The sequence below is a fragment of the Hydra vulgaris genome, chromosome 03, assembly GCF_038396675.1.
Source record: "Hydra vulgaris chromosome 03, alternate assembly HydraT2T_AEP".
NCBI lineage: Eukaryota > Metazoa > Cnidaria > Hydrozoa > Anthoathecata > Hydridae > Hydra > Hydra vulgaris.
In genome coordinates this window covers 24,285,001-24,311,948 of record NC_088922.1, presented here as the reverse complement: position 1 = coordinate 24,311,948, position 26,948 = coordinate 24,285,001, and the positions used below count along the sequence as shown (strand labels likewise).

At 29.3% G+C, this 26,948-nt stretch overlaps 1 protein-coding gene across 3 annotated transcripts in view; it reads right to left on the bottom strand.

Annotated features, from left to right (window-relative positions):
• The window catches only part of LOC100214462 (leucine-rich repeat serine/threonine-protein kinase 1), a 194,574-nt gene that overhangs the window by 64,919 nt on the left and 102,707 nt on the right, over positions 1–26,948 (bottom strand). For all 3 annotated transcript variants that reach the window (XM_065792717.1, XM_065792719.1, XM_065792718.1), the window contains 4 exons: positions 25,121–25,215; positions 24,089–24,211; positions 13,909–14,218; positions 8,134–8,360 (listed from right to left, as the gene is read on the bottom strand). In XM_065792717.1, coding sequence (XP_065648789.1) covers positions 8,134–8,360; positions 13,909–14,218; positions 24,089–24,211; positions 25,121–25,215 — 755 coding nt within the window. The remainder of the gene's footprint in view (positions 1–8,133; positions 8,361–13,908; positions 14,219–24,088; positions 24,212–25,120; positions 25,216–26,948) is intronic.

The window sequence follows — 26,948 nt, the reverse complement described above, 5'->3', positions numbered from 1 at the left end:
GTACACCTACATATAGCATCTCTAAATATTTAGTCAATATGGTACAACCCACTCTAAACTTAAATAAAACGCATTTAAAAAATTCTTAACAATTTATAAATTCAGCAAGATTATGGGAAATTGATAAGAATGAGGTTCAGCTCTCCTTTGATGTTGTTAATTTGTACCCTTTGGTCCCGATTAAAGAAGCAATCATTATACTAGTTAAAAGATTAAGAAACAACCAGAGCTTTATATTAACTTTTGAAGAGATCAGTTTACTTTTAGAACTTTGTCTTTCTCATTGCTATTTTTCATATGATAATGACATTCATGAGTTCAAAAACTCCAGACCAATTGGGTTAGCTCTTATGGTGGTAGTTGCTGAGTATTTTTTACAACATCATGAAAGTAATGCTCTTTCATTGGCGCTTAATAACAACATCCATGTGAAATCATTTAAAAGATATGTCGATGATATTCATTCAAGGTTCCAAGTAGAAGATGATGCGCAAAAGTTTTTAGATTTACTTAACAAACAACACAAAAGTATTCAATACACAATAGAGTCTGCCAACTTAACCAATACATTAAACTATCTTGATGTTTCAGCTACCAACTATAAAACTGGTACAAATAGTTTTAAAATACATCGCAAAAATGCAATCACAGAGGTTCAAATTAAACAAAACTCATGCCATGACCCTAAAATTTCATCCATAGAGCGCTACGTTTATGCACAATAAATAAGATTGATGATGAGTAGTCGTTTCTTATTGATGTATTTGTAGAAAATGGCTATGAGAGCAAAAGTCTGGAAAAACTAGTTAAATCTGCAAAAGAAAGTGCTAACAACAAAAAAGATCTCACGAAAAATCAACATTTCCTAATGTCTCCAAAAAGATTTGATTCTTTACCCTGGATCCCTGGAATCAGTCCTAAGTTATGAAGAGTTTTTAAAAAAATGGGGTATGTCTCCAAAAAATCTCCAAAGCCTACTTAGTTCTAAAAATAAACCTACACTACACTACAGTTAATTCCTATCCCGGTGTTTACAAATTAGAGTGCTCTTGTGGCAAATTTTATGTAGGTGAAACTGGACTGAAGATATCGCTTCGAATATGTCAGCATCAAACAAGTGCACAACAAGGTAAAGGGAAAAATTCAGCTGTAGCTGAACATTCTAAAATTCGCCAAGGAAATTTCCACTGGAATGGTTGCAATACCTTAAAAATAGAAATAGTTTTAATAGGAAAGTTATGGAAGTTGGAAATACAACACAACGAAAGTACCTTTCGCGACAATCGTCTTAACCAGGATGATGGCGATTATGTGATGGCGTCATTTTGGAAACCCATGTTCAAATTCTTATGTCACAAAAAACTCTCTTAAAAAAGTCTCAAAAAGAAGCTCTTACAAAGAACATTGTTTTGTAAATTTAGACGGTTTTGTATAATATTATTTTTTATAACGGTTTTTAATATACTTGATAACAAGGGTATCAATATTCCCTCAAAGTATTGTAAAAATAAATAAATTTTTAACAAATAGAAATTAATCCATAAAAAGAAACTTTTTTTAAATATATATATATACATATATATATATATATATATATATATATATATATATATATATATATATATATATATATATATATATATATATATATATATATATATATATATACATATATATATATATATCCACATATATATTATATATATGAACATACATATTTATACATATACACTCCTAGTCGGCATTTATGGGGACATTTTTATTCCCATAACGTATTTTTATTTCTATTTTTTTTCTACTATTTTAATCATATTGATATAATTTTTTAAATTTTTATTTTATTCCTGTTTTTATTTATACATATTTAAATTTTTTATTTTATTATAAAAATATATTTTTTATATTTATTTTTGTTACTTTTATTTATTTTTTATGTATTATATTTCGTTTTTTATTTTCATCTATTTACAAAACTGAATAATTACAATAATATAACCATATTCAATCCTTGCCAAAACAATAACCCTAGGCCTGACCTTGATGCTGACCCTAACCAAACCCTCAGTCCATGTAGCCGCACTATGTTGTTACTCTGGTTATTTGATAGTCGATGTATGTACTTTTTTCTCTCTATAAAAGTTGCTTACAGGGACATTTTTTTTACAAAAAAAGGATGCTTACAGGGACAAAAAATTAACGGGTACACAAAAATATTCCCAATAATGCTAATGTCCATGTAAGTATTTGATTTTTTGAAAAATCTGTCCTTGTAAGTAACAAAAAACATTGTTTTGTAAATTTAGACGGTTTTGTATAATATTATTTTTTATAACGTATAATATAATTTTTTAATCCTTGTAAGTGATACTATAAGTGTATATATATACACCTTTTAAAAAACATCTTTTATGCATCTACATTTACAGAAAAAGTTTGTGCACTTATCTGACAATAGGAGTACTTGCAGAGAAATAAACAAACATTCATTTTTTATTTTAATAAAATTGTGCTTATCTTAACTGTCTCATTTAGGGATAAATACACAAAGTGCATATACATCAACATGTTTTGATTGTGACAGATGTTAGTCAGGTAAGTTACAAATTTGTAAAGCATTATGACTAATACATAAGAGCCATTTCAGTCTAAATATTTGTTGTTCGGCCATGTCGATACTTTGAAAATAGGAAGAATTTTAGTTAATTTGCTTATTTTGAATTATGCCATGCTATAATTGGAATATTATTTATTTTAACAAGTTTTTTAAACTTATTTATAACAGCCAGCCACAAGTTTTACTAAAAAAAAAAAAAGTTCTTTGTTGTCTAGATATCATAGTCTAAAAGTAAAAAAATTGAAAAAAATGTGAACTTTAGGAAGCTGTGACTATTGAAGCCATCATAGCAACAGGGATTTTTTTACATCAGACCATAGCTGTGGGTCTAATCTTCATTAAAAAAATAAAATTGCCTGTGGTTGCATTGGCATCTCAAAATCTAAAAGCCATGTAAAATACGTTTCAGAAAAAACTATTCTTACTTTGGACCGCTTTAAAAACTGAAGCAAAAGGATTTTAAAAAAACCTTAACTGGAAAAAAAGTAAACTTTGTCTGCTATTGCATTTTCTTTTCCTGATTATTATAGGTAAGAAAGAATTTAGAATTGATTTCTATACTTTTTTTTTTTTTTCTTTTTTTTTTTTCTTGTAATAGTTAGTTTTTAGAAATATTTTATTTATTATTACATGAACTATTCAAGACCATTTTTGACAGCACCTACAGTATTTGGGTGCAGCCCAAATTTAGAAATTGAGGATTTTTTTTTAAAAAAGGAAATAGCGAAAAAATGCTTACACACGGCAAATTTTGTTATGGAAAGGCACCTGGCACCTATTTATTTACTAGTTTTGACTAGTAAGTAAATGGTCGTGTCAGGAAAACAAAAATTATTGTTTACCGTTTATCTAAATATATTCTAGGAATTAACTTAAAAATAAAATTTTTAAGTATACTTTGTATAGTTCGGATCCATAAGTCATATAATTGGTTTTCCTAAATTATAAATAGACACTAAATGCAGAGAGATCCGGATAAAAAACAGGTAAAAAAGTATTTAAAGGTTTAGTGATTGCAGATATGTCTATATAATAAGTTGATTTATGGAGTAATTACACTTTTGCACACAAAAGTAAAAAAACAAAACTAAAAAAACTGATCTTTCAAAACAATTAGCACATAAACAATTAGGGTGTATATATATATATATATATATATATATATATATATATATACACCCACATAATAGTAAATGGAAAAATTACCCATTTGTTTTGCAGTTTTGAAGATAAAAAGATATTGCATCGCTGATTTTTGCTGAAAGAATAGCATGTGATCAAACTTAACTTTGCTCACACTGTATGCAATATCTTGCCACAAATCACTCATAAACACAAAGTCCAAGAAATGTTCACACTTTTAAATGTTAATTTTACTTCTTTTGAATTTAACTTTTTCTGGTAGAACTAGTCCATCACTAAATGTTTTCCATTTTCTTGCTTAATTGACTTTGTATCTAGAGCAATCAAAAGCATTAATAATAGTTTCTTTTGATAAAATATATTGGTCTATGAGTGATAAACTTATAGTTTGGCTCAAAGAAATTTCTTTGTACAAGTAAATGTATTGAACTAATTCAATCGAAACTTTCTTTTTTTCGTCAACAACATTATGCAATATGGAATTAAAGTCATTTGTGTGGGAGCTACTGTTTTTGCAAATCTTTTTGTGACAGCGTTTAAATATTGTTGATGTTTTCGCATTAGGTATTTCTTAGTATTTTCGCTAAGCATATGTACTGGCATTTCATTTATTTGAAATCGTACTGGGTTTACATCCAAATTTTGAAAAACTTTCATGAACAACAATCTCTTCTGGTATATAGTCCTGATCAAAATCATTGAAATCTTGGTTTTGTTCTGGTAGATTAAGAGTGCATTTGTTGTAATTTCGCACTTCATTTAAATGGAAATGACACATAACAGTGCCAATGGGAAGATTTATGTTGTTTATGGTAAATATTTATGATAACATTGTCATGGGAACTGATCGTGTAGTTGATGCTTTTGCTTGTTTTAATTGATCATGATTAGGATGAGCAAACTAATTAGACGCTTTTCATCCAACACCATTGGTGAACCTGTGGTATGCACATAGTTTTTCACCTTTACTTATTTTTCTACGATTGTTTTATTTATTTTCAATTTTAGAACCTAATATAATGAATTATATAGAATGCACTTTGAACCAGCAAAGTGGTTGCAATCCATATAGACCGTACCAGGATTTTATTGATGGATTATTCACCATTGAGCAATTGGATGGAGATGTGTCAAAGCACTTTAACAGTTTAAAACTGTATATGACAAATCATGAATGATAAAACATCGTTATCAGGTGAAGTTATCAAGAATGTCAGTTTGTATGATTCAATACAGTATTTAGCAGAACATATGAAATTGTGAAGATACTTTGATATTGGGCAAGTTGTTGATCAACTATATAGTGGCATTACATTTGCATCTGACTATCAAATTATTCTTCCATATAGTCTAATAGATAAACATCTAATAAGCAAGAAAAATTAAAAAATTAAAAAAAAAGCAAGAGAAAAGGAGAGTCAAGAGAGTGGTTGTAGTGCATCATTTATTGATAGGATCAAGTTTAACGCACACATGCTAACTGGTATTCACCACTATTTGCAGATAACATCGGAAATGGATAAAGTTAAAAAGTTGTTTGCATCGAATGAAATCATCTTCACAACTGCATTTGCTGATAATAAGAGACATACTCGATATATCTGATGTGACTCTTAAAACTCCATGTGAACAATATCCTATCATATCTTCATTTCAAGAAGTTAGGTGAGCTCTACCAGTACGAAGCACTTTTCGATTTTCTTATTCTTAAAGTTCCTTGCTGTATAAATTCTTTATGGAAGGTCAACAGACAATTAAGAAAATAAGGTAAGAGTCCAGACCAGGTGGAGAAGCTACTTTGTAAATATTTAGATCCCCATTAATATGTTACTTCGCAACAGATTTAATCTTTGTTTCCAAGATATTCTTCCAATGATCTTTTTTTATACCAAAAAGTATAAAAAAGGATCATTGGAAGAACCGGTAGAAACAGCAAGCAATCAGCTAATTGACGAAGAAGATCTGAATAAAAAAGACAATTTGATAACTATGATGGTAAAAATGTAGAAAATAATGATAAAGATGATTAAAATGAATTTGGAATGGCAATACTAGAACAGGTAAATGTTATAATGTAATATATTATAACATTATATATACATATATATATATATATATATATATATATATATATATATATATATATATAACTTTTAAATATTTTACGAGCTATTTCTAAGTGCATTCATAATTTTCTATTATATAAATTGTTTAAATTTGATTTTAGCAAAACAGAAGGTTTTATTATAATGTTATATAAAATGTCTATAAAATTCATATAATTAAGAAACTTGAAGAGCACTTTTTAAAAAAAAGCTTCACATTTTACATTTTTTGAAAAAAATGAAAAATTAACAAATTCACATTTTACATTTTTTGAGAAAAATAAAAAATAAACAAACTATCAGGCGAAGTATTTTTTTAATCTAATTTATATATATACTGACATAGGTAGTTAAATGAAAACAACAGAGAACTATCTGATTTTATTTATGTGCTTTTTTTTTTATCAGTAAATTCATTAACACTTTTTAGTATCAGTCTATTATCGGTGCATTTGTTTATTCAATTTTATTATCGATGAGTTAGCTGCGTAAAAAAAAAGACAGTTGGGTGGCTGAGAAATGTAATAGCATATTGTACCCTGGTATAGCTACAAAGGTAAATTTTTTATTTGGTGTATTAAAATACAACGCTTAAAGATTTGTTTATTCAAATGTAATTATTCAATTTAATAATTTGTTTTACTGTTTAGATTGATGAGAATAGCATAAGTGTTTTGTGCATGGAATACACAGCGGAATGTGACAAAAACTGTTTCAAATTGCTAGTAACAGAGCAAATCCTTAACTACAAGAAAGATCAAATTTTATGTCAAATTACGCCACCAATTCCAATCAAGCCAAGGTCATATTTCACTGTATCTGTAAGCGACTATGATGAAGTTAATGTTATCTTGAATAGCATACTGCATTGTAGAATATTTTTGATTTATTTTACCACTAACATACTAGTTTTTATATGTTGTAAAATATTTATTATATATCTAAATATATGTATATACTATGAAGAAAATCAGATTTTTATCTTTTTTCAAATTGATTTTTCTAAAGAGTAGGTTAAGATTGCGCGTAAGTTTTTTAATATATATGGCAGTCTACATTTTTATAAGCATATTTTCAGTAAATATTCTTAAAAAATCTTTTGGTTTCAGTTTTTATTGCGGTCTAAAGTTGGAACAGTTTTGAAAGTGAAAAACATGTTTTTAAAGACTGATTTTTTGAGATATGAATGCAACTTAGGGCAAATTTTTTTTTTTTGATGGAAGATGAGACCCACAACTATCATATGGTGTAAAAAAGTCTGCATGGCTATGTTGACTTCAATAGTTACAGCTTTTTAAAGTTCGTACTTTTCCCTAATTATTGTACTTTTAGACTATGATTTCTAGACAGCGAATAACTTTTTTATTTTTCTATTAAAACTTGTAGCTGGCTGTTATAAATAAGTTGACAAAACATTTAAAAATAAATAATATTCTAGTTATAGCTTCATAAAGTATGACAAATGCAAAATAAGCAAATTGACTAAAATTCATCCAATTTTCTAAGTACCATGCCATGGTGGAACGACAAATATTTAGACAAAAAAAAAACTGTATCTATCATTGCATCTATTATACAAAGCAAATATGTAAAATAAAGCGGAGTTGGTGACATTCAGTGTTTTTTTTCCTTCAAAATTGTCTAATTCATAGAGACATGGCTTATAAGCTCTACATGAAATAATTTATGCTCAATTCTAGTAAAACTTTAATTTTACCTTTAGAATTAAAATTATGTAAATTATGTAAATACACACACACACCTATACACACGTACGCACACATACATACATATATACATACATACATACATACATACATACATACATACATGCATACATACAGACATACAGACATATGTATGGAATGACTGAATAAGCGCAAATTTCATAAGTGCAAACTAGTGTAAGTGCAAACTGGCATATATGTGAATTGGCTTTAAGTGCTAACTGGCATAAGTGCAAAGCAGTTACAAAAACTGACACAGTTCCAAAAACTGCCATAAGTTCGAATTGGCATAAGTGCGCCAAAAGAATTTGCAAACATTGGCATAAGTGGGAACTGTCATAAGTGCCAATTTGCACTTCTGCCAATGCTTGCAAATTTGTTTGGCGCACTTATGCCAATTTGCACTCATACCAGTTTGCACTTCTGCTGGTTTTTGCAATGCTTTGCACTTATGCTAGTTCATACTTATGCCAATTCGCGCTTATTCAACCTCATATCTCTCATATATATATATATATATAATATATATATATAAAATATTTACAGTGTAATCCATAAAAAGGTACTTCTGGTTCAAGTTGAGAAACTCTTAGCAGTTTTATTCCAAAACAAGACAGTTCAATACCGGTTTTCCAACATACCCATTCAGGCTGTGCTACTTTCATTAAAATTTCATTTTCATATTGGGCCTGATTAGTATTCATATCATTAGAACAATGAATATCACAACACGAAGCTACAATTTTACGAATTCGACTATCAGCTATCATTCTAAAATCAAGTGTAAACATTAGTGTTTTTAGAAATATTTCAAAAAACATTTTTAAAGAGTGAAATTAATAAATAGATAGCTCAGTAAACATAGTTTAGTTCATTAGCTAACTAAGCTAAATTATTAAAATGTAAAAAAGTAAACAAGTAAACTAATATTCTATTGTTAATAAAAAAGTCATACATATAAGAGCATAGAATTCTGAAGTTTTCTTAAAATAAAATTTGTTAAAACTGTGGGTTTGCAAGTACTGTGCATACCATATGTAATTGTTTAAGAAATATTAATTTAATAATTTAAAAAAATGGTTTAGTAATGTAATAATCATAGATATATAAATTACTGGATGCGGCATAGGCATGCCTGACCATATAATTTTGGAAAATATTTTGAAGCCGAGCTATCGTTGAAAAAGTGACATAGAGTGAGGCAAAAAAATTCGTAAATAGTCGTTTAATAAAAGTAATATGTAATATAATATATATATTGTAAAGCATATTACTATTACAAAAAGTTTATTAAAAGTAATATATATTAATAAATTTCAAGAGAATTTGTTTATTTGTATAATTTTAATTATTAGACTCATGACTTGAGGCTATTAACAATTTATCAGCAGCACCTGAGGATTTGATAATGAGCTATTTAAAGTGAAGTTGTACTAGCAAATAAAATATACAGTCTAAATTTTAACGTTATAGTTTTATTGAATATTAATTTGGTTTCAAAAAATGTTGTTTTCTGAAGACTAACTAATCATTTTTATATACATCTATATCTATGTATATTATATTTATTATAATATATACCTATATTTATGTATAAAATACATGTTTGGAATATCGTGCATTGACAAAGTACTTATTTGGTTGGATCAAGGTATTTTTTCAGTGTTTTTCTTGAAATATAAATACTATATGTTATTTTATAGTGTGTGTGTATATATATATATATATATATATATATATATATATATATATATATATATATATATATATATATATATATATATATATATATATATATACATATATATATATATATATATATATATATGTATATATAATGCGGATATTAATTTCTTTCACTGATTTTTGAACAACACAAGTTTAGTTAGTTTGTTTCAAACTTGTGTTCCTTGTATATAACTTGTTGCATAGGATGAGACATGGTATAAACGTACATCTAAATAGGCCTCTATAATCAAATTGATCAGTTTAACCAAATGATTATCTTCCACTGGGAGTTCCTGAATGTGACTTGTAAGTCCTTTAAAAATTGCTTTAGAAAATAAATGACGGCGGATAGTTAATTTTAAATAGATTTCATAAAAAGTTGTAGTTCTTTGATTTTTGATTTGTCTGGAGTGCTGTGTCTTATAAACTTTTCAACAAAAGAACAAATTACAATAACATCTTTTGATGGATGAAGTAGACCACCTCTGCTTTTTTGATCAACAAGTAAACTTTGTGAATTATCATCTGTTAGAGATGCAGTACAGGCTTTACATTTAATAGATTTTTTTAGTTTTCGACTAACAAATCCACCTATATACTTCACTACTTCTTCGGAATATTCAGACAATTGAGATGGTTCCATAATACTTACTGGTGTAATATCCTCATTAGCTATAAACACAGTTGAATCATTGTCATTTAATTTACATTCTTGATGATTCACAATTCCTTTTGTTACAGAAAGTATTTCTGTAGCATCCTGAGCCAAACAATTACCAGTTTTTATGTTTCATAATGAGTGATGTACCAACAAACGTCGATATGTTGTCATAAACTGTTTTGCTGATGGATTGTTATTGAAACCACCTTGACTTCTAACAGCACTAAAGAACATTACAATATGATCTTGACTCAGTTTGTATGTCAACAAGAATTTAAATTGGCTTTCTGGAGTTAAAATCAAGTATCAGCTAAGTTGAATTACTGATTGGAGACTAAACATAAATCCAATGAACCCAGTTTTTTGGTTTGTTTTATAAATTAAGTTATCAGCAATTTCTGTCAAAGTGGACAAGTACTGACATACCATATTGACAAAATTTGTACAGTGTTCCAAATTGCTTAAAGAGATAGGAGCTTTATAATTTTTACAAATAAAATTCCGACTGTTTAATAAATCAAAACTTTTGTCTATAAGCTGAATAAAATTGATAGTTGGTCCACAATCTTGAAACTCTTTTAATTTTAATTTGTTTGCACAAAAACCAAGAGCATCTGCAACACTTTGACTTAAGGTTTGTGCTGCCAATTTCACTTTCATTTTTTGTTATTTCGAATTTTACTAGTGGTTGTTCTAAAATGTTTTGGAAAATCAAAAATCGTTGGTATTGCATCAGGTTTCAGATATTTTCTCAAACAGTAACCTGATGTTTTGCTTTTGTCAAAGCAATTTTTAGAAAAATGATCTGAACAAATAAAACTAGCAGAAGAGAGGACAAAATTCTTTCGTTTTGTTGCAAGAATCCATACTGCTCTTTTATCTGGATTCACTGGAAATCTATTTAAAAATGGATAGCTAGGATTCATTATACATACAGTGTTAGTCTTTTAAAATTAATATATTAAATTTCTATTGAATCTTTAAAATCAAAACATTTAATTTATATAGATACTAAATTCTTACCTATGAAAACTTCTGGAAACCCCTTTAGCAGATCTAGCTGTACACCCAAAAGCACTGCACGAATTAACCATTTTAAAACAAGTACTAAATCTTTAAATATATTGTACATAAATATATATGTATATTATAAATAAATATATTATACATAAATATAGATGTATAATTTTATATTCAATATTAGTCTCTTAAAACTCCATATAAATCTTGCATTATACAACCATATACAAGTTAGTTAGGAAACTTATGACATTATTTTAATAAAACTTTTATTTGCATTGCGGTATTAAACTAATAGCATTATACTAATATTGAGTATTTGAAAAGCTTTTTCTTTTTTTTTTGTAGATTTTTAAAATCTTATAACTAAGATTTATTTTATTTAGATCATCTGTAATTAAAATATATATAAACCATAAATGAATTTAAAATTTCTTCGAAGTTATTGTTTTTATGCAATACAAAATATAACTTGAAATTAAATTGTAAACATTGTTCAATATATACGCTGATTAAACTATATTTTTCTGCCTCACTCAAAGTCATAAAGGTAAAGTTTGCCCGGCTTCAATTATTTCTGCCTATGCCGTATCCAGTAATTTATCTATGGTAATAATGAATATATAAAATAAACTATCAAACTCCATGCTTTGTTAACTTGCCTTGTGACAGCAGCGACTGCTAAAAGTACCTTCAGTAAATTAAAACTTATCAAAAATTTCCATTGCTCAACAATGATGTAAGACCGGCTGTTTTCTCTAGCCATGTTCTCAAAAGAAAGTGCCTGTGCCTGGATGATAAACTGTGACCACCTCCACCTCATTGAGGTCTTTGCAGACTCAAAAGTTTGCTGAAAACATTTGGTTAAATCTCATTGAATAACAGTTTAACTTATTGGCATTGGTGTAATACCAAACTATTTCTTTTTCATTCATCTTTATAAATATTGTTTTGTAGCAGGCAGTCAAAAAAAAGTCAGTTTTATATATCATCTAACCGTGCATGTGGAAATGAGTAATACCAACATGTTCTGTCTTCCATATCAACTTTTCAATCCATATTGTGGGGTTGAGAACAAACTTTGGGGGGGGGGGGGGAGGGTCACCAGCTGTCTGATACAGCACTGCTCCAAATAAATAATAGCGCAACTAGATTCATTGAATAAAAATATTCTATCTAGTAAATATGAAAATAAAACCTAAACTAAACACTTTAAAGATTATTAGTTTTGTTCAGCCAATAATAAATTTTGGTTCACATTTGTTGTAGTACCGGTTTTAACTGGTTTTTCACTCAGCAACCCTGCTCATTAAAATTTTATTGTTGTAAAACTTATAAATAATTGCAACAATAATTAAAAAAAATGAGTTTTTCACTGGGCCTAAGCCTTTTAGAGTCATACATAAATATATTAACAAAAGTTTTTTTTTTAAACTATATTTCAGTATATAATTATTAAACATTAGGAATTATTACAATGATTTAAAATTGAGTAAAAATAACATTAAAATTGAATATTAATAAAGTAAATAATATTAAAAGTAAATAACATTAAAAGTTAACAACATTAAAAGTAAATAACATTAAAAGTAAATAACATTAAAAGCAAATAATATTAAAAGTAAATAAGATTAAAAGTAAATAAGATTAAAAGTAAATAAGATTAAAAGTAAATAACATTAAAAGTAAATAACATTAAAAGCAAGTAACATTAAAAGTAAATAGGACCAAAGTTAAATAAAATTAATAAATAACAAAATATATAGCATTAAAAGTAAATAGACATCTTTGAATAAATATTGTATAAAAAGACTGTACTTCAAATGCAAATTTTACTAAGCTTTACTGTCAATCTAACTATAATTTGAGATAAATGATAGAAAAACTCAAAGTAGCAACATCTAAAACGACAACAAATGATACATTTTATATATGGGCTCACACTATATTTGGCTTTGGAACCAAGACATTCTAAAAAAAGAGCTCGTTATACATGTAAAGGCATTTTCTAGATTAGAGTTCTGAACAAACTCTAGATGATATTAATGATTGTTACACTAAACGCGAAAAAAAAAATTTGCTTTGTTGTTTCCAGGAAAATTTTCATTAGATAAAAAAGTTTTATTAGATGACAGGATTTAATGACTGTCAAATTTTGATGACTTTAATTATGATTGATGATATATTTTATATGATAACTATTGATGGATTTAATTACTCTTAAATTAGGTTCTGCAGAAATGGAAATAACTGAAACAAAATAAATTTGGATTATCTTAAAATGTGTAAATAATTTAATTTAATTCTTAATGCTCAAGAGAATTTTTGTAATGTAAACAAATTTTTCTACTAAGTTACAACCAGTTTTAGAAATCAATATCATATCTAAAGAATTTGTTGCTTCAGCACAAAACGATGCATTAAATTTAGATAAAAAACTGTCATGTACAGCCATAAGTAAAACACCATAGTCAAACATTGGGTAAATGAGATTTTACTGTATTATGTACATGCTATATGTGAAACACCATAACTAAGGATTAGGTAACTAACATTCTACTATATTATGTGCATGCTATACGTGAAACAAGAAAACCAAAGATTAGGTAACTAAAATTTTATTATGTTATGCGCATGCAATAAAACTATAAGTTTGTTTTTGGGTATTTATGAGAATTGGAAACTATTTTGTGAACAATCTGGAAAATGTAATTATGCAAAATTTAAAACAATACTAGAATAATAATAATAAAGGAAACATTGAGATCATAAAGACAGACTACACTTATTAGGCTACAGTTATATTACAGCTACCATTATTAGTTGCAATAATTGTAGCATATGAGTGGATCAATTTTGGAGCTAAAAAACTTTTTCAAGTTAAACTTTTTTATTTGAGAATAAAAGCACCTTGTAAGTAACCTTGCCCACAATCCACTTGGTATGTATGTTAACAAGTATTGTCTTCGAAAAACTACTTGAGGTAAGGATGCCCTTAAATTCATTGGATTTTTCAACAAGGAAGATTGGTTCTCAGCTATAATAATGCATTCTTTCTGTTTGTCAGGTAATTCAGAAGGAACAAGTAAATATTCATCTTGTATTTTTATGGCAATATCAAACTTGTTTAGGAGTTCAACATATTTAGGTACCATGGATGAAGGAAACTGGTGATCACCACGAAAGATTTGTCCTTTCAGATCACTTATTTTTATCAAACCTGAAAAATACAATACTTTATTTTACAATTTTATAACAGAAAATAAAAAGGAAGAAAAATAGAAAAAGTTTTCTGACATGACAGTTAACACAAAGTTGTTAATATAATTTTTTTAAACATGTTGCAGAATTTTTATATGGTAAATAAAACAATTATAAAAGACTAGGACTTGAATGATAAGTGGACAAATCTTGTAAAAAAAAAAAAAAACACAAATATATATATATATATAATTTATATGCGGTAGAAGTGTAGTGGCAGAGCGCTCACTTCATAAGTGAGAGGTTCCGAGTTCATTCCCCACCATGTCCCTGGTAGTACCGCCTTCAACTCGTTTCTCCGCGCAGCGGCCTTGTTTGTCAAGATTCGTGTTTCAGAGTTATAGAGTTGAGAGAGGGTTATAACCATAATTAAGTAGCCTCCTCCTCTGTAGTGGCCTTCTGGGCCTTGGGGAGATAAATTAACAACAACAACAACAACAAAAAATATCATATATATATATATATATATATATATATATATATATTTATATATATATATATATATATATATATATATATATATATATATATATATATATATATATATATATATATATATATATATATATATATATATATATATATATATATATATATTATAACCACAAAAATTCGGGAAACTCAAATGAATTTGCTTTATTCATCTATTGGAAAAAGTTTTTGTTTTGTACCAACAACCTTTAAAAGTTTTCTCTGTTAATCCAATATAATTTACCTGTGGTGGAGTTTTTACATTACAGTTGTACACTATGTATCTTTGGAGATGCAAAAATACATAGTGCTGCAAGCAACCACTAATTAAAGTTGAAAGTTACTAGAAGAGAAAAGATGAAGATTGTAGAGCAAAATAATGATTGACAGAAGACTCAAAGGATTGCAAATTACATGAATCAGGAAAGCAAGATGAAGGAAGTGAATTCCAAAGAGCCGATGTTCGAGGAAACTAGACAAATAAGAGTTTTTGGAGCACTTAAGAATAGTAACAGAAAAAGGATGGGACTTGATTGAATGACGAGTAACACAAGAATGAATTTTAGTGGATGGCACAAAAGATGCTAAATCTTTAGAGCAGTGCCCATTATAGTATTTGTAGAAAAGAGAAAGAGAAGCAACATTACGACGATATGATAATGGTTGGAGGTTGGCTGCAAAGGCAGGTCCAACTATGTTTACAATGCAGTTTTGCACCTTGTCTAAAAGAGAAAGGGCATCATTAGAAGATCCGCCTCAGATATGGCAACAGTATTCCATACAAGGCCGGATTTGAGATTTAAAGAGATAGAGAATAGAATCCGAAGTAAGAAAGTTTCAAGCTCGATAAAGAGATGCAACCTTAGCAGATGCTAATTTTGCAAATGATTTGATATATGGTTTCCAAGAAAGATCAGAAGTAAGAGTTAATCCTAAAAGATGAAGAGTAGATGACTCATCGAGTACATCACCGTTCATAAATATAAGATGATCTAACTTATTGCGATAACGTTTAGATAAAAAAAATTGATTTTTATCTGTAGTGTTATCTGTATTGAAGTTCACCAGAAACTGTGAGCCCCATGCTGTAGCAGAAGTGAGATCCTTCTCAAGCTCAAATGACCCCTCCAAGCAATCAGAAAGTGTTGGTTTCTTATCACGACAAGAATAAATGGTAGTATCATCAGCAAACAATGCCACCTTAAATGTGAGAATATCTGGAAGATTGTTAATGTAAATTAAAAAGAATATGTGGCCAGGGATAGAACCTTGAGGAACCCCTGAAGTTAAAGGATACGAAGAAGAGTGCTGTCCATCGAGGACAACTTTTATACTACGATTGGAAAGAAAGGATTCAATAATTATAAAGATGTTGCCAGATACACCATAAGAAGAAAGCTCATGGAGAAAACCAGCATACCAAACTTTATAAAAAGCTTTTGAAATATTGAGAGCAATGGCCTTAACCTCTCCACCTTTATCTAATGCACGATAAACCTATTGGTTATTACTGTTAGCAAATCAGCTGTAGTATGAAAAGATCAAAATCCATATTGATAGTCAGAAAGTAAGTTATTATATTCAAGATAAGAAATTAAGTGTTTGTTAATTAAAGATTCAAACACCTTGCTTATGATAGGAAGAAGACTAATGGGGCAGTAGTTAGATGAATCAGATCGCTCTCCAGAACTTTTGAAGATGGGGATAACAAATGCTGCATTCCAGCAGGTTGGAAAACAAGACTCTGATAAGCACTTGTTGAATAGTTTTAAGAGTATAGACGATAGCTCCGGAGAACACTTCTGCAAGACAATAACAGGTATGTTGACCCAGCCACAAGCTGTAGACGAGTCTAAGCAGGAAATCACTTTAGATACAGAAGCTGGAGTGATATGAATGTCAAGCAATGAATCAATCTGTTTGTTGGCAATATCAGGTAGAACGCAACTAGTGGAATCAAGAGATAATATTGATGAAAAGTTTTTAGCAAACAATTCAGCTTTGTCTTTAGGTGAGGTGACAAAGTCTGAACCATACAAGAGAGGTGGAATTAAAGATTTGCTCTTATAATTGACACTATTAAAGATTCTCCAGAAGTCACGAGAGCCTAATTTTTGAGATGAGATACGAAGTTTCATGACCTGAAAGAATCCCAGTCAGCTTTACTGTAGTTGTAAGAGGTACGATAATAGGGGAATTCAGGTGATGAAGAATGAGATATTGGTTTTAAAGAGATCAAACTGTGATCAGAAGCACCTAAGGGTGAATGTGGAGAAACTAAGCACTGACTAGGATCAGAAACAAGACATAAGTCAAGTAGAGAAAGTAAATGATTCGGGTTGTCTGGAAAGCGAGTTGGAAAGTTGACTATTTGAGTTAGGGATTGAGAAAGGCAACAGTTGTGGGCTTTAATGCCCTATAGGCTGATGGATAAAGAGAGAGGGCTTGGTCAATATGATCAGAAATAACATTGAAAAGAGTGCAGTCTTGAGATGAAGGAGAGCGATATAGAATGAAGAGAAAGGCGATAGAGTGAAGTGGTGCTAAACGAAAGCACATAAAAGAATAATCTGTGGATTCAAAGCTAGTTTCACAACAAATGGGTGAATATTTACGAATGTAAACGCCTTGGTCAAGCATGTGACTATTGGAGTCTTTACGGATTAAAGGAAAATAAACATCAACACTAAGATCGCAAGATGAGACAGCTGAACTCAAATTAGTCTCACAAAGAGCAAGTAGGTCTGGTGAACTTTGCAAGATATAAGAATCAACAGAAGAAAAGTTACTTCCAAGACCACAAATATTAGTGAATGATAGGTTTAGAGAACTTGGTGATGATGATGGTTTTTTGTGTTTTATAGTTTTTGGTACTTTATTCATTTTTAAATTTGTTAAAGATTTTGACTCAAAGCATAGATAGTACTCAGAACACTGTTTAACAGTCCAAGCAATTGCAACATTACTATTAATAAACCCTAAGTCATAACAAAAGGCTCTAAATGTGGCCTTGGCAATGCACACCAAAAGTACGAACAGGGACACCATCCATGCGCAACATGGTGCTGTTAATACTTTGATATTTTTTAGCTGTTGATGGAATCAGCCTCTCTGAGAGCTACCACAGAGTTCCAGAAACCTGACTACCAGCTGGCCTCAGAACCATAAAACTGAGTTTTAGAGCTGTACCCTCATTAGGAGATAATAGAATGAGTTGCCTAGTCATAAAAACAGAGACACAAGCAAAACCCATGCATTGAGTCAAGAAGATCTAAGAGTCAAGAGGATCCAGCATTCAACATCCTAAACTGGAAATAATGTATTAAAAATACATCTGTGTCAGCCTATTAGATAAAGAAGGGGTGCGAGGCTAATCAACAGATAGAATCTGTTTACCTCTTGCATGGTTGATTGGTTGGGGTGTTAGTACCAGATAAAAAAAATTTTTTTGTGATGATATTTTTGATGTTAGGAAAACAACTGTAGCTTACTTTTAAATTGTTTTTGTTGAAGATTTTATAAAATTTATGCAATTTTGGAAAGTGTTCTTTAACTATGCTCTAAACTCTTGTGATGTTTGTTCTTATACCAAGTAAAAACTATATTACATGATTTAGATTTTGATTTTGTTGCGGTATAATTTGGATTATAATAGATTATTTCTTTATAAAAATTAAACGCCAAGACATCATTGTAAAACAGGTGCAACTTTGTCAAAAATGTCTTTGTTAAATGAAATATTGTTAATACATTTTGATAACATGGTTGGATTTGATAATAGTAGGAGGGCGGTTAGAATTCACGTTCTACAATCTTTAAGTTTGTTTTTACCGTTAATTCAAGATTGAATTTTTCCTTAAAAAGGTTGACAAGATTTTTCTTTATTTTTTTGTATTCTATTCCACTAACTTTATGAAAATAGAATAAGCTGTCATCTCTATATAATCCATTAAATCCATACATGCTGCTTATAGTATGCAGGATATAAAGACCAACAGGTTCACACAACTTGATCCTGTCAAAACTTCACATAGTGATGTCACAGTTTATATCTTGGTTTCTTAACCAATGTGTTGTTGTGATCAGTAAAAAATTGATTCCAATATGTGATTAAATTATTCCAATATGAAAGTAAAGCTAATTCAAGAGAGCTTTCCAAATTTAGGTTGGAAATTAAAAAAAAAAGGATATGCAAACCCTATTATAACATGGAAAACTTTTGATAAAGTGTAACTGCTTAAATCTGGAGGAAAATTATGCAACTTTGCTTAACTGAAAAGTACCACATACTAATGTTAAAATTAAAACGATTAAACAAAAGAAATGAGCTGGTATCAAAATGTCGCAATTTTTTATAAACAACTTTAACATCATTAAAGTGGACACTACAAAGTATTTTAAGTGATTAATTTTTTTGCAATTAAGATTGTTGTAACATCTAATGAATGCCTTAGGCGTGAAAATAGGAATCATGTTTCTTTAATTACCAGATGTTGTTATTTTATTTTACATTTTATATATATATATATATATATATATATATATATATATATAATATATATATATATATATATATATATATATATATATATATATATATATTCATTCTGATTCACTCCCAACAAGGCTGCAAGCAAGCATTATTAAGATAGGAATTACTAGGAAAAAAGAATAGAGTTATAGAGCAAGGAATCAGTGGCAGAAGACTTAAAGAGTGGTAGATTATATGAGTCAGGAAAACATGAAGATGGGAGAGTTCCAAAGGGTTGAAATGCAGGGAAAAAAAAGCTATAAGTATTTTATAGCATGCAGGGACAGATACAGTAAACGAATGAGACTTAGTTGAATGGCAAGTCAAGCAAGAATGAGTTTTAGTTAATGGAACTAGATATAACAGCTCCTTTGAGCAGCGACCATGATATGTAGAAGAGAGAAAAAGATCTTCAACTTTATGACAGTGAGAAAAGAGGCTCTTACTTAGCAGATAGAGTGGATCCAACTACCTTTACAATGCATTTTTGGACCTTGTCTTGAAGAGAAAGAGCATCATTAGAAGAACCAGCCCAAATATGACAATAGTACTCCATACAGGGACAAATAAGAGATTTGTATTCAAATAAAACTCAATTTTTATTCAAACAAAACTCAATTTTTTTCAAATAATAATAAGAATAAGAGATTTGTATTCAAACAAAACTCAATTTTTTTCAGCCAGCTGTTATTGTAATAATTTAGATCTTCCTATATTTATGAACAGTAATGTACTTGATGAGTCATCTAACCTGCATCTTCAAGGATTAACTCTTACTTCTGATATTTCTTGGAAACCTTATATCAAATCCATTGCAAAATAATATGCTTAGATTGCATCTCTTTATCGCACTCGAAACTTTCTTACTCCGAATTCTATTCTTTATCTCTATAAATCTCAAATCCGTATCTGGGGCAGATTTTCTAATGATACCATTTCTCTGTGAGACAAGGTGCAAAAATGCATTGTAAACATAGATGGACCTGCTCTTGCAGCCAAATTCCAACCATAATCACATCGCTGTAACGCCGCTTCTCTTTCTCTTTTCTACAAATACTATAATGGATATTGTTCTAAAGAGCTAACGTCTCTTGTGCCATCTACTAAAATTCATTCTTGTTGTTACTCGTCATTCAATTAAGTCTTTTTCTGTGGCTGTTCCTAAGTGCTCCAAAAACTCTTATAAATCTAGTTTTTTTCCTCGAACATCAGTTCCAAAGAACTGATGTTCGAGGAAAAAAACTTTGTTTTCTTCATCTTGCTTTTCTGATTCATATAACTTGCAATCTTTTAAGTCGTCTATCAATTGTTATCTTGGTCTACAATCTTCATCTTTTCTCTTCCAGTAACTTCCAACTCTTATAGTGGTTGCTTGCAGCCTTGTTGGAAGCAAAGATGTAAAAAAAAACAAAAAAAAAATGTGGTTTAAAATTAAATCTAATTGCAATGTGGTACTTAATAATGTGCTAATGACGCAAATCATTTTTTAATGATGTAAATACGTAAATTTCAATGATATACAATTACATGTGTTACACTTTTCTGCTACGCAATGAAATCTTGTAATAAGACCTGTTAAATACACTCAATTCTTTCCCACTCGGTGTAGTTAAGGCAATTTTAAAATATTGTAGCATCTGTAAGATATTTTGTTGACTACGACATATTTCCATTAAATAATTAGGTCTGTGAATTATGAAAAGACAAAAAAAAATAAATTGATAAATTTTGCGGTATCATAAAATATAAATGTTAATAGTGAAAAAACCTAGACTGAAGATTCTTTTTTTGAAAAAAAAATCTTCTTAAAATCACAATCGCTTGTCCAAATTTGAATAAGATTTTTAATAAATGCGTTTTTTAGGTAAAATGAACATCATAATTTATTATTATGATTTGTTCTGATCGTTTATTTGCCATTTTTCTTAATTATAAGCTCTTTCTTGGTCAGAGTTTTAGTATTTTTTGTGAAAATTGATAGAAAGATTGTATTTTGATAACTATATATAGTTAATATACGTCAGAACCAATTAGAACTAGGATCTATAGTAAATTAAGGCACTTTTTCAAAAGATTTTAACTAAATTCATGTTAATGCCGATGAGCAAAAGTGATCTAAAGACTCCAAAAGTAGTGTTCTTTAGGTTCACTATTAGGGGTAGTAAAAAGGTTTTCAAAATTATAAAAAAAAAGAAAACTTTGCTTTCTGTAGAAATCACCAGACTTCTTTCTTTTATGTCCTGTTTTTATCTATGGATATCAGAAAATATATAATCAAAACTCAAAATGTCGCCTTAGGAAAGTGCCGGCCGAGGCAGCTGCCCCTCTTGCCTGTGCCTAGAGCCGGCACTGACCACATCAAATTCATTTTAAATATTTCTTACATCTTTAAATGCCACAATACTGCAATATTTTTTACTTAAAGAGTCCACTCTAAAGACGAATTATTCTTTGAAGAACCTTAGAGGGTTCTTGGCGATGGTGCTGAGAGAGCACTCGTAGAGGTCCTTCAAAAAACCCTTCGGAAGGGTTTATCCAAAGAACCTTATGGTAAGGTTCTTTAAAGAACCCTAAATGGTTTTTAAAAGAACCTGAGAGTTCGTGAGACTTACGATAAACTATCCTGAGAGATTTTCCGCACACTCTTATAGGAATATAAGTCAACTTATATTCCAATTATTCTTTGAAATGTAATGCCTATTCTAAATGCAACACAATAGAGAAAAGTCAAATATAAAACCTTAATAATAATCTAAAAATATAGAGTAAACTGGGGTAAGAGTAAACAGTTTAGCTTTAAATTTAATTATTTTTTTTAAGAAATAATATTTTATGGTTTTTTTGTTGTTTTTTAATAGAGAATTTTTGAAAATTTTTAAATTTATAAAGAAAAAATATTTTAAAAACTTTATAAAAAAATCAATTTTTATGAAGAAAAAAGTTCCCCTTATAATTGAAGAAAACTAGTTCAATTTTAATAACAATTGATGAGGATATTAAAAAAATAAAGTGAAATTAATTAAAAATAAAGTGAAAACTAATCTTGTTAGAGGTTAAGTTTGTATATTTGATTAAAAAAACTATTTTAATCAAATATACGAAAAAAAACTATTTATTAATAAATAAATTTGAATTGCTTCATGGTCAGAAGCAGGTCCACAGCATTCTTTCATGCAGAAAAACCCTTCACCAATTTTGCATATTTTGGGTAAACACGATTGACAAACCCAAGACTTGCAACTAAAAGCTTCACCATATGCCACATGTTATTTTGAGTTAGCAATGCTTCTTCCCAAACCCTACCACACTTTTTACACTTATTAGTGACTTTGTCTTGTCTCAGTTTATTTGAATGTTGCACTTGTAAAGTTTCATCCAAAGCTTTAATGAAGTCAATCTTGGATTTCTTTAATTGTTTTGACCTTTTGGCCTCATTGACTTGCTTTAGTTTGTCAAGCACCTCAAATGTATTTAGACACTGGCTTTCAACTCTCAGAATGTTGACTTTTTGTGTGCGTGTGTGTGTCAACATGATGGGGCTGTAAAACATTTTTTCAAATTGCTTTCAAGTCTTTCTGTGAAGTGTTGCGACATTTGATAAGTTTGAGCAAGAGTCACTGGTGTTTTCGTTAAATTTTGAAGTTGGTGAACTATAGAGTTTGATGTTGACTGATGTTAGATGATGATATAGGCTGGGATAAGGATGATGAAGCAGGCTCAGTTGAGGATGATGAAGCAGGCTCAGATGAAGATGATGAACCAGGCTTAGATGGTAACTAAAATGTTTGAACTATTTGTAAATTTAATTAAGTAACTTTGCCAATATCAAGTGGAAACAAATCAGTGTCTTAAAATCCAGCGATTGCATGTGTTAGTGTTAATGCCTCACTGGATTATATGTGTTAGTGTAAATGCCTTACTGGATTATATGTGTTAGTGTAAATGCCTCACTGGAGTATGTGTTAGCTTCACTGGAGCTAAAAAGGTTTTGCTTGTAGTTGAATAAAACTTTCTTTTGTTAAGTTGTTGAAGTTTGTAGCTGCATAAAATTCTGTATAAAATTTGCACTCAACATGTTTAACCTACCTCTAGCGGCTGAAGTATGTGGGACAAATGAGCTGGTAAACATATCAGCCTGATGTTATTGTCAATGCAAATACATGCAACGACACAATTAATTGATTAAACTACTCAATTTAAGTAGACCAAATTAATGTGAGTCATTAAATAAATTGTTTCTCTTCCATTTAACTAGACTTAAAGGTTGTAAATATGGTGTTTGGTAGTCTCCCTACACATCGGTCTTGTACAGACATTTATTTTTTACTAGGGTGAGAATTTTGAAGTTTGCTAAGGCAAAAAAAAATTTTTACACCTTAAGATAGCTTTCAATAAATGCAAAAGTAACAAAATTATAAAAACTGATCACTTTTTCTTTTGTTTACTTTTACCCCAGTTTACTCCATATTTGCACAACTGACTAATATAATGTGATACTGAGAGTCCCACATATGAACCCAATTAGCATTAAACCAATTTAAGTAGTATTAACCTAAGTAGTATTAACTAACAAACTTCAAATAACTATCACTGCATAAAATAAGTAAAGCCATATAATTGGAGTCATATTTGTAATAGTGTTTGTTTAAATCCTGCTACCTACAGAGATTGGCAGAATTGATTACAAAATTTTGTAGAAAAAAAAAAGTAGGGTAAAGGGTAAAGAAAACATCAAGGTTACCACACACAAAAAATAATAAAAGGTCGCACATAAACATTTTGTATAAATAATTGTATTAATTTTCATAAATACAGAAATATTAATACCATTTTTGATCCATGGATTAACACTTTTGATAGTTACAATATGGGCTAAAAGGTCACAAAACCATTGTGGATTGATAAAATACAAATCATTTAAATTGGGATCATCGAAGTGTAACAGGGTACCTAAATACAAAAAGATTCATGTTACAGAAACATGAACACACAGAAAAAATTAACCAGTATACAAAATCAAACTGTTAAAAAACTTAAAAGATTGTTAAGATCAAAAACATAAATACTAATTTATATACTTAAGGTATATGTTTCAGTTTTAAATATTTAAATTTAAATATTTTCTAAATATTTAAATATCATAATAGACTGTGTATAATGCAGAGAAAATCTAGATACTATACAAGAATGTGTATTCTAAAATCCAGTGGAAAAAAGGATCACAAATCAGAAAAGTGCAGATGTTATCCGATTATAACAACAATGGTGATATTAAGTTCGGTCAAGAGAATCATGAAATATAGCCAAACAATCAACCCATAATATAAGTATAGGCCATAATATATATATATATGTGTGTGTGTGTGTGTGTGTGTGTGTGTGTGTGTGTGTGTGTGTGTGTGTGTGTGTGTGTGTGTGTGTGTGTGTATATACATAGACTATTTATATATATATATATATATATATATATATTATATATATATATATATATATTAATATATATATATATATATATATATATATATATATATATATATATATATATATATATATATATATATATATTATATAGGGGGTGTCAGGTGTAGTCATTAGTTTTCAAACACCCAACTACAAGATATCCTAATATCCCAATAGTCATTGTGGGTTAAATTGGAAAAAATTCATCAGTCATAAAAGATATAAAAAGACTAATTTGGTGTGCAAAACTATGATCAAATATTGGTGACAATAACTTTTATCAAGATTTTTAAAAGTCATCAATAAATATTAAGATCACTAAATCAACTTGCAATCAAACTATATTATAATCATAACAAAATACTTTAACAAAAATAGTGTGGCTCTTAAATTTATTACCATAATCATGAAGAAACTGGACAGCTTGATTAAGCTCTTCAACTCCATTTTTCAATTCTGCTTTTTGAATATGAAGTTGTTCATAGACTTTTGATCTAGTAAAAAAAAAAAGCAATAGAAAAATTATGAAACAATTGTCTATTTCCAAATTTTATGTATAAACATGAAGTTTTAAACTTCTGCAACACATATCTGAATTCTTTCTTTTATGGGTGTATTCTCTCAATTATACACACAAAGACATACACACACACATATATAATATATATTATATTTATATATATAATATATTTTATATATAAAATGAATATTTGCCAATCCTCACTCTCCCTCCCTCCCTCCCTCCCTCCCTCCCTCCCTCCCTCCCTCCCTCCCTCCCTCCCTCCCTCCCTCCCACCCTACCTCCCTCCCTCCCTACCTCCCTCCCTCTCTCTCCCTCTCTACACATAGATATATAAATATACATTGATATATATATAAATATACATGAGGGTTATAACTTTTTCACAAAAAAATAATTTACTGTGTCATAAATTGATGAACTTTTGTTAGAAAACATTAAAAACATGTTCAATTCCTCTAAGTTGTAAAAAAAAGGTCACCTTGCAATTAAAATTACGAATCGTCATTTATTTAATCTTGTTCCTGCTACTACTAATACGTGTGGCTTTGCTGAAAATCATTTAAAACTTGTATAGATTAGATAGTGTTTAGAACTTTAGAACACTTTGGAAAATTCCTGAATATTTTAGATGACTTTAGAACATTCTGGAACAATTTAAAACATTCTGGAACAATTCAGAATATTCTAAAACAATTTAGACTGTGTATATACAGCTGTCTATCTAATTTTATATTTATTACAGAAGCAACACATGGCGACATACAAGCCTAGTGATAGTAGCATTCAGAAGAACAAGGATGTCTGGACCAATAATCTGGTAAAATTTGAAGACTCTCATAAAAAAAGAAGAATGGTCCCTTTGGAAGAATATTCAATCGAAGAAAAATGCAGAATGCCTCTCCAAAAGCAAATTATTGGACGCTACCATTTCCTTGGACCAAAAATCAAAGGAAGAAAGGAGCGAATAGCAGAAGTTTCCAAAGAAGTCACCAAATTGTGGAAAAATAAACTGTATTTTCCTCATGTATCTGATCAAGTTATAGGAGCAAAGCTTGATAAATTGCTACTACTTTGCTTTCCACTTGAAGATGGTACAAGCGATTGTACCATCTCCAAGTGGAAAGCAAAGTAACAGTGGGATCTCTACAGGTCAAGGGGTCAATAAAGAAACAATCCATCCCTCTAAAAGACAAAAACTTTCTAATAAGTCATCCAACTCATCATCATTTTACTATCCTGATTTTAGTGATTCTGATTCTGAGGCTGACGACAGTGAATGAAAACGATGATGATGATGATGATGATGATGATGATGAAGAAGAAGAAGAAGAAGAAGAAGAAGAAGAAGATGAGACTACTCCTACACCAAGCAGAAAACATCATAAAAGCAAAATTACAGTCAACTTGGTGACCTACACAAGAGTATCAACAAACAAAGCTGCTAACATATGCAAGCAATTGGCTTGAGAAGGCATTAATATCCAATCATTAATATCATTAATATGTCAATCAGCTATTTACAAGTCAACAATCAAAGAGGCAATCAAACTGAAAAAAGAAATGATTGAAAAGTTGCATCGATGGAATCGATTATCAAATGGTCATCCTTAAAAAATGAAAGAAGAGAAATCAAATTGGATGTCCTAGGCTTGGTAGATGGCAGTGGATAAACTATTGCTCAAGGAATTTCTAAAGTCCTCGATA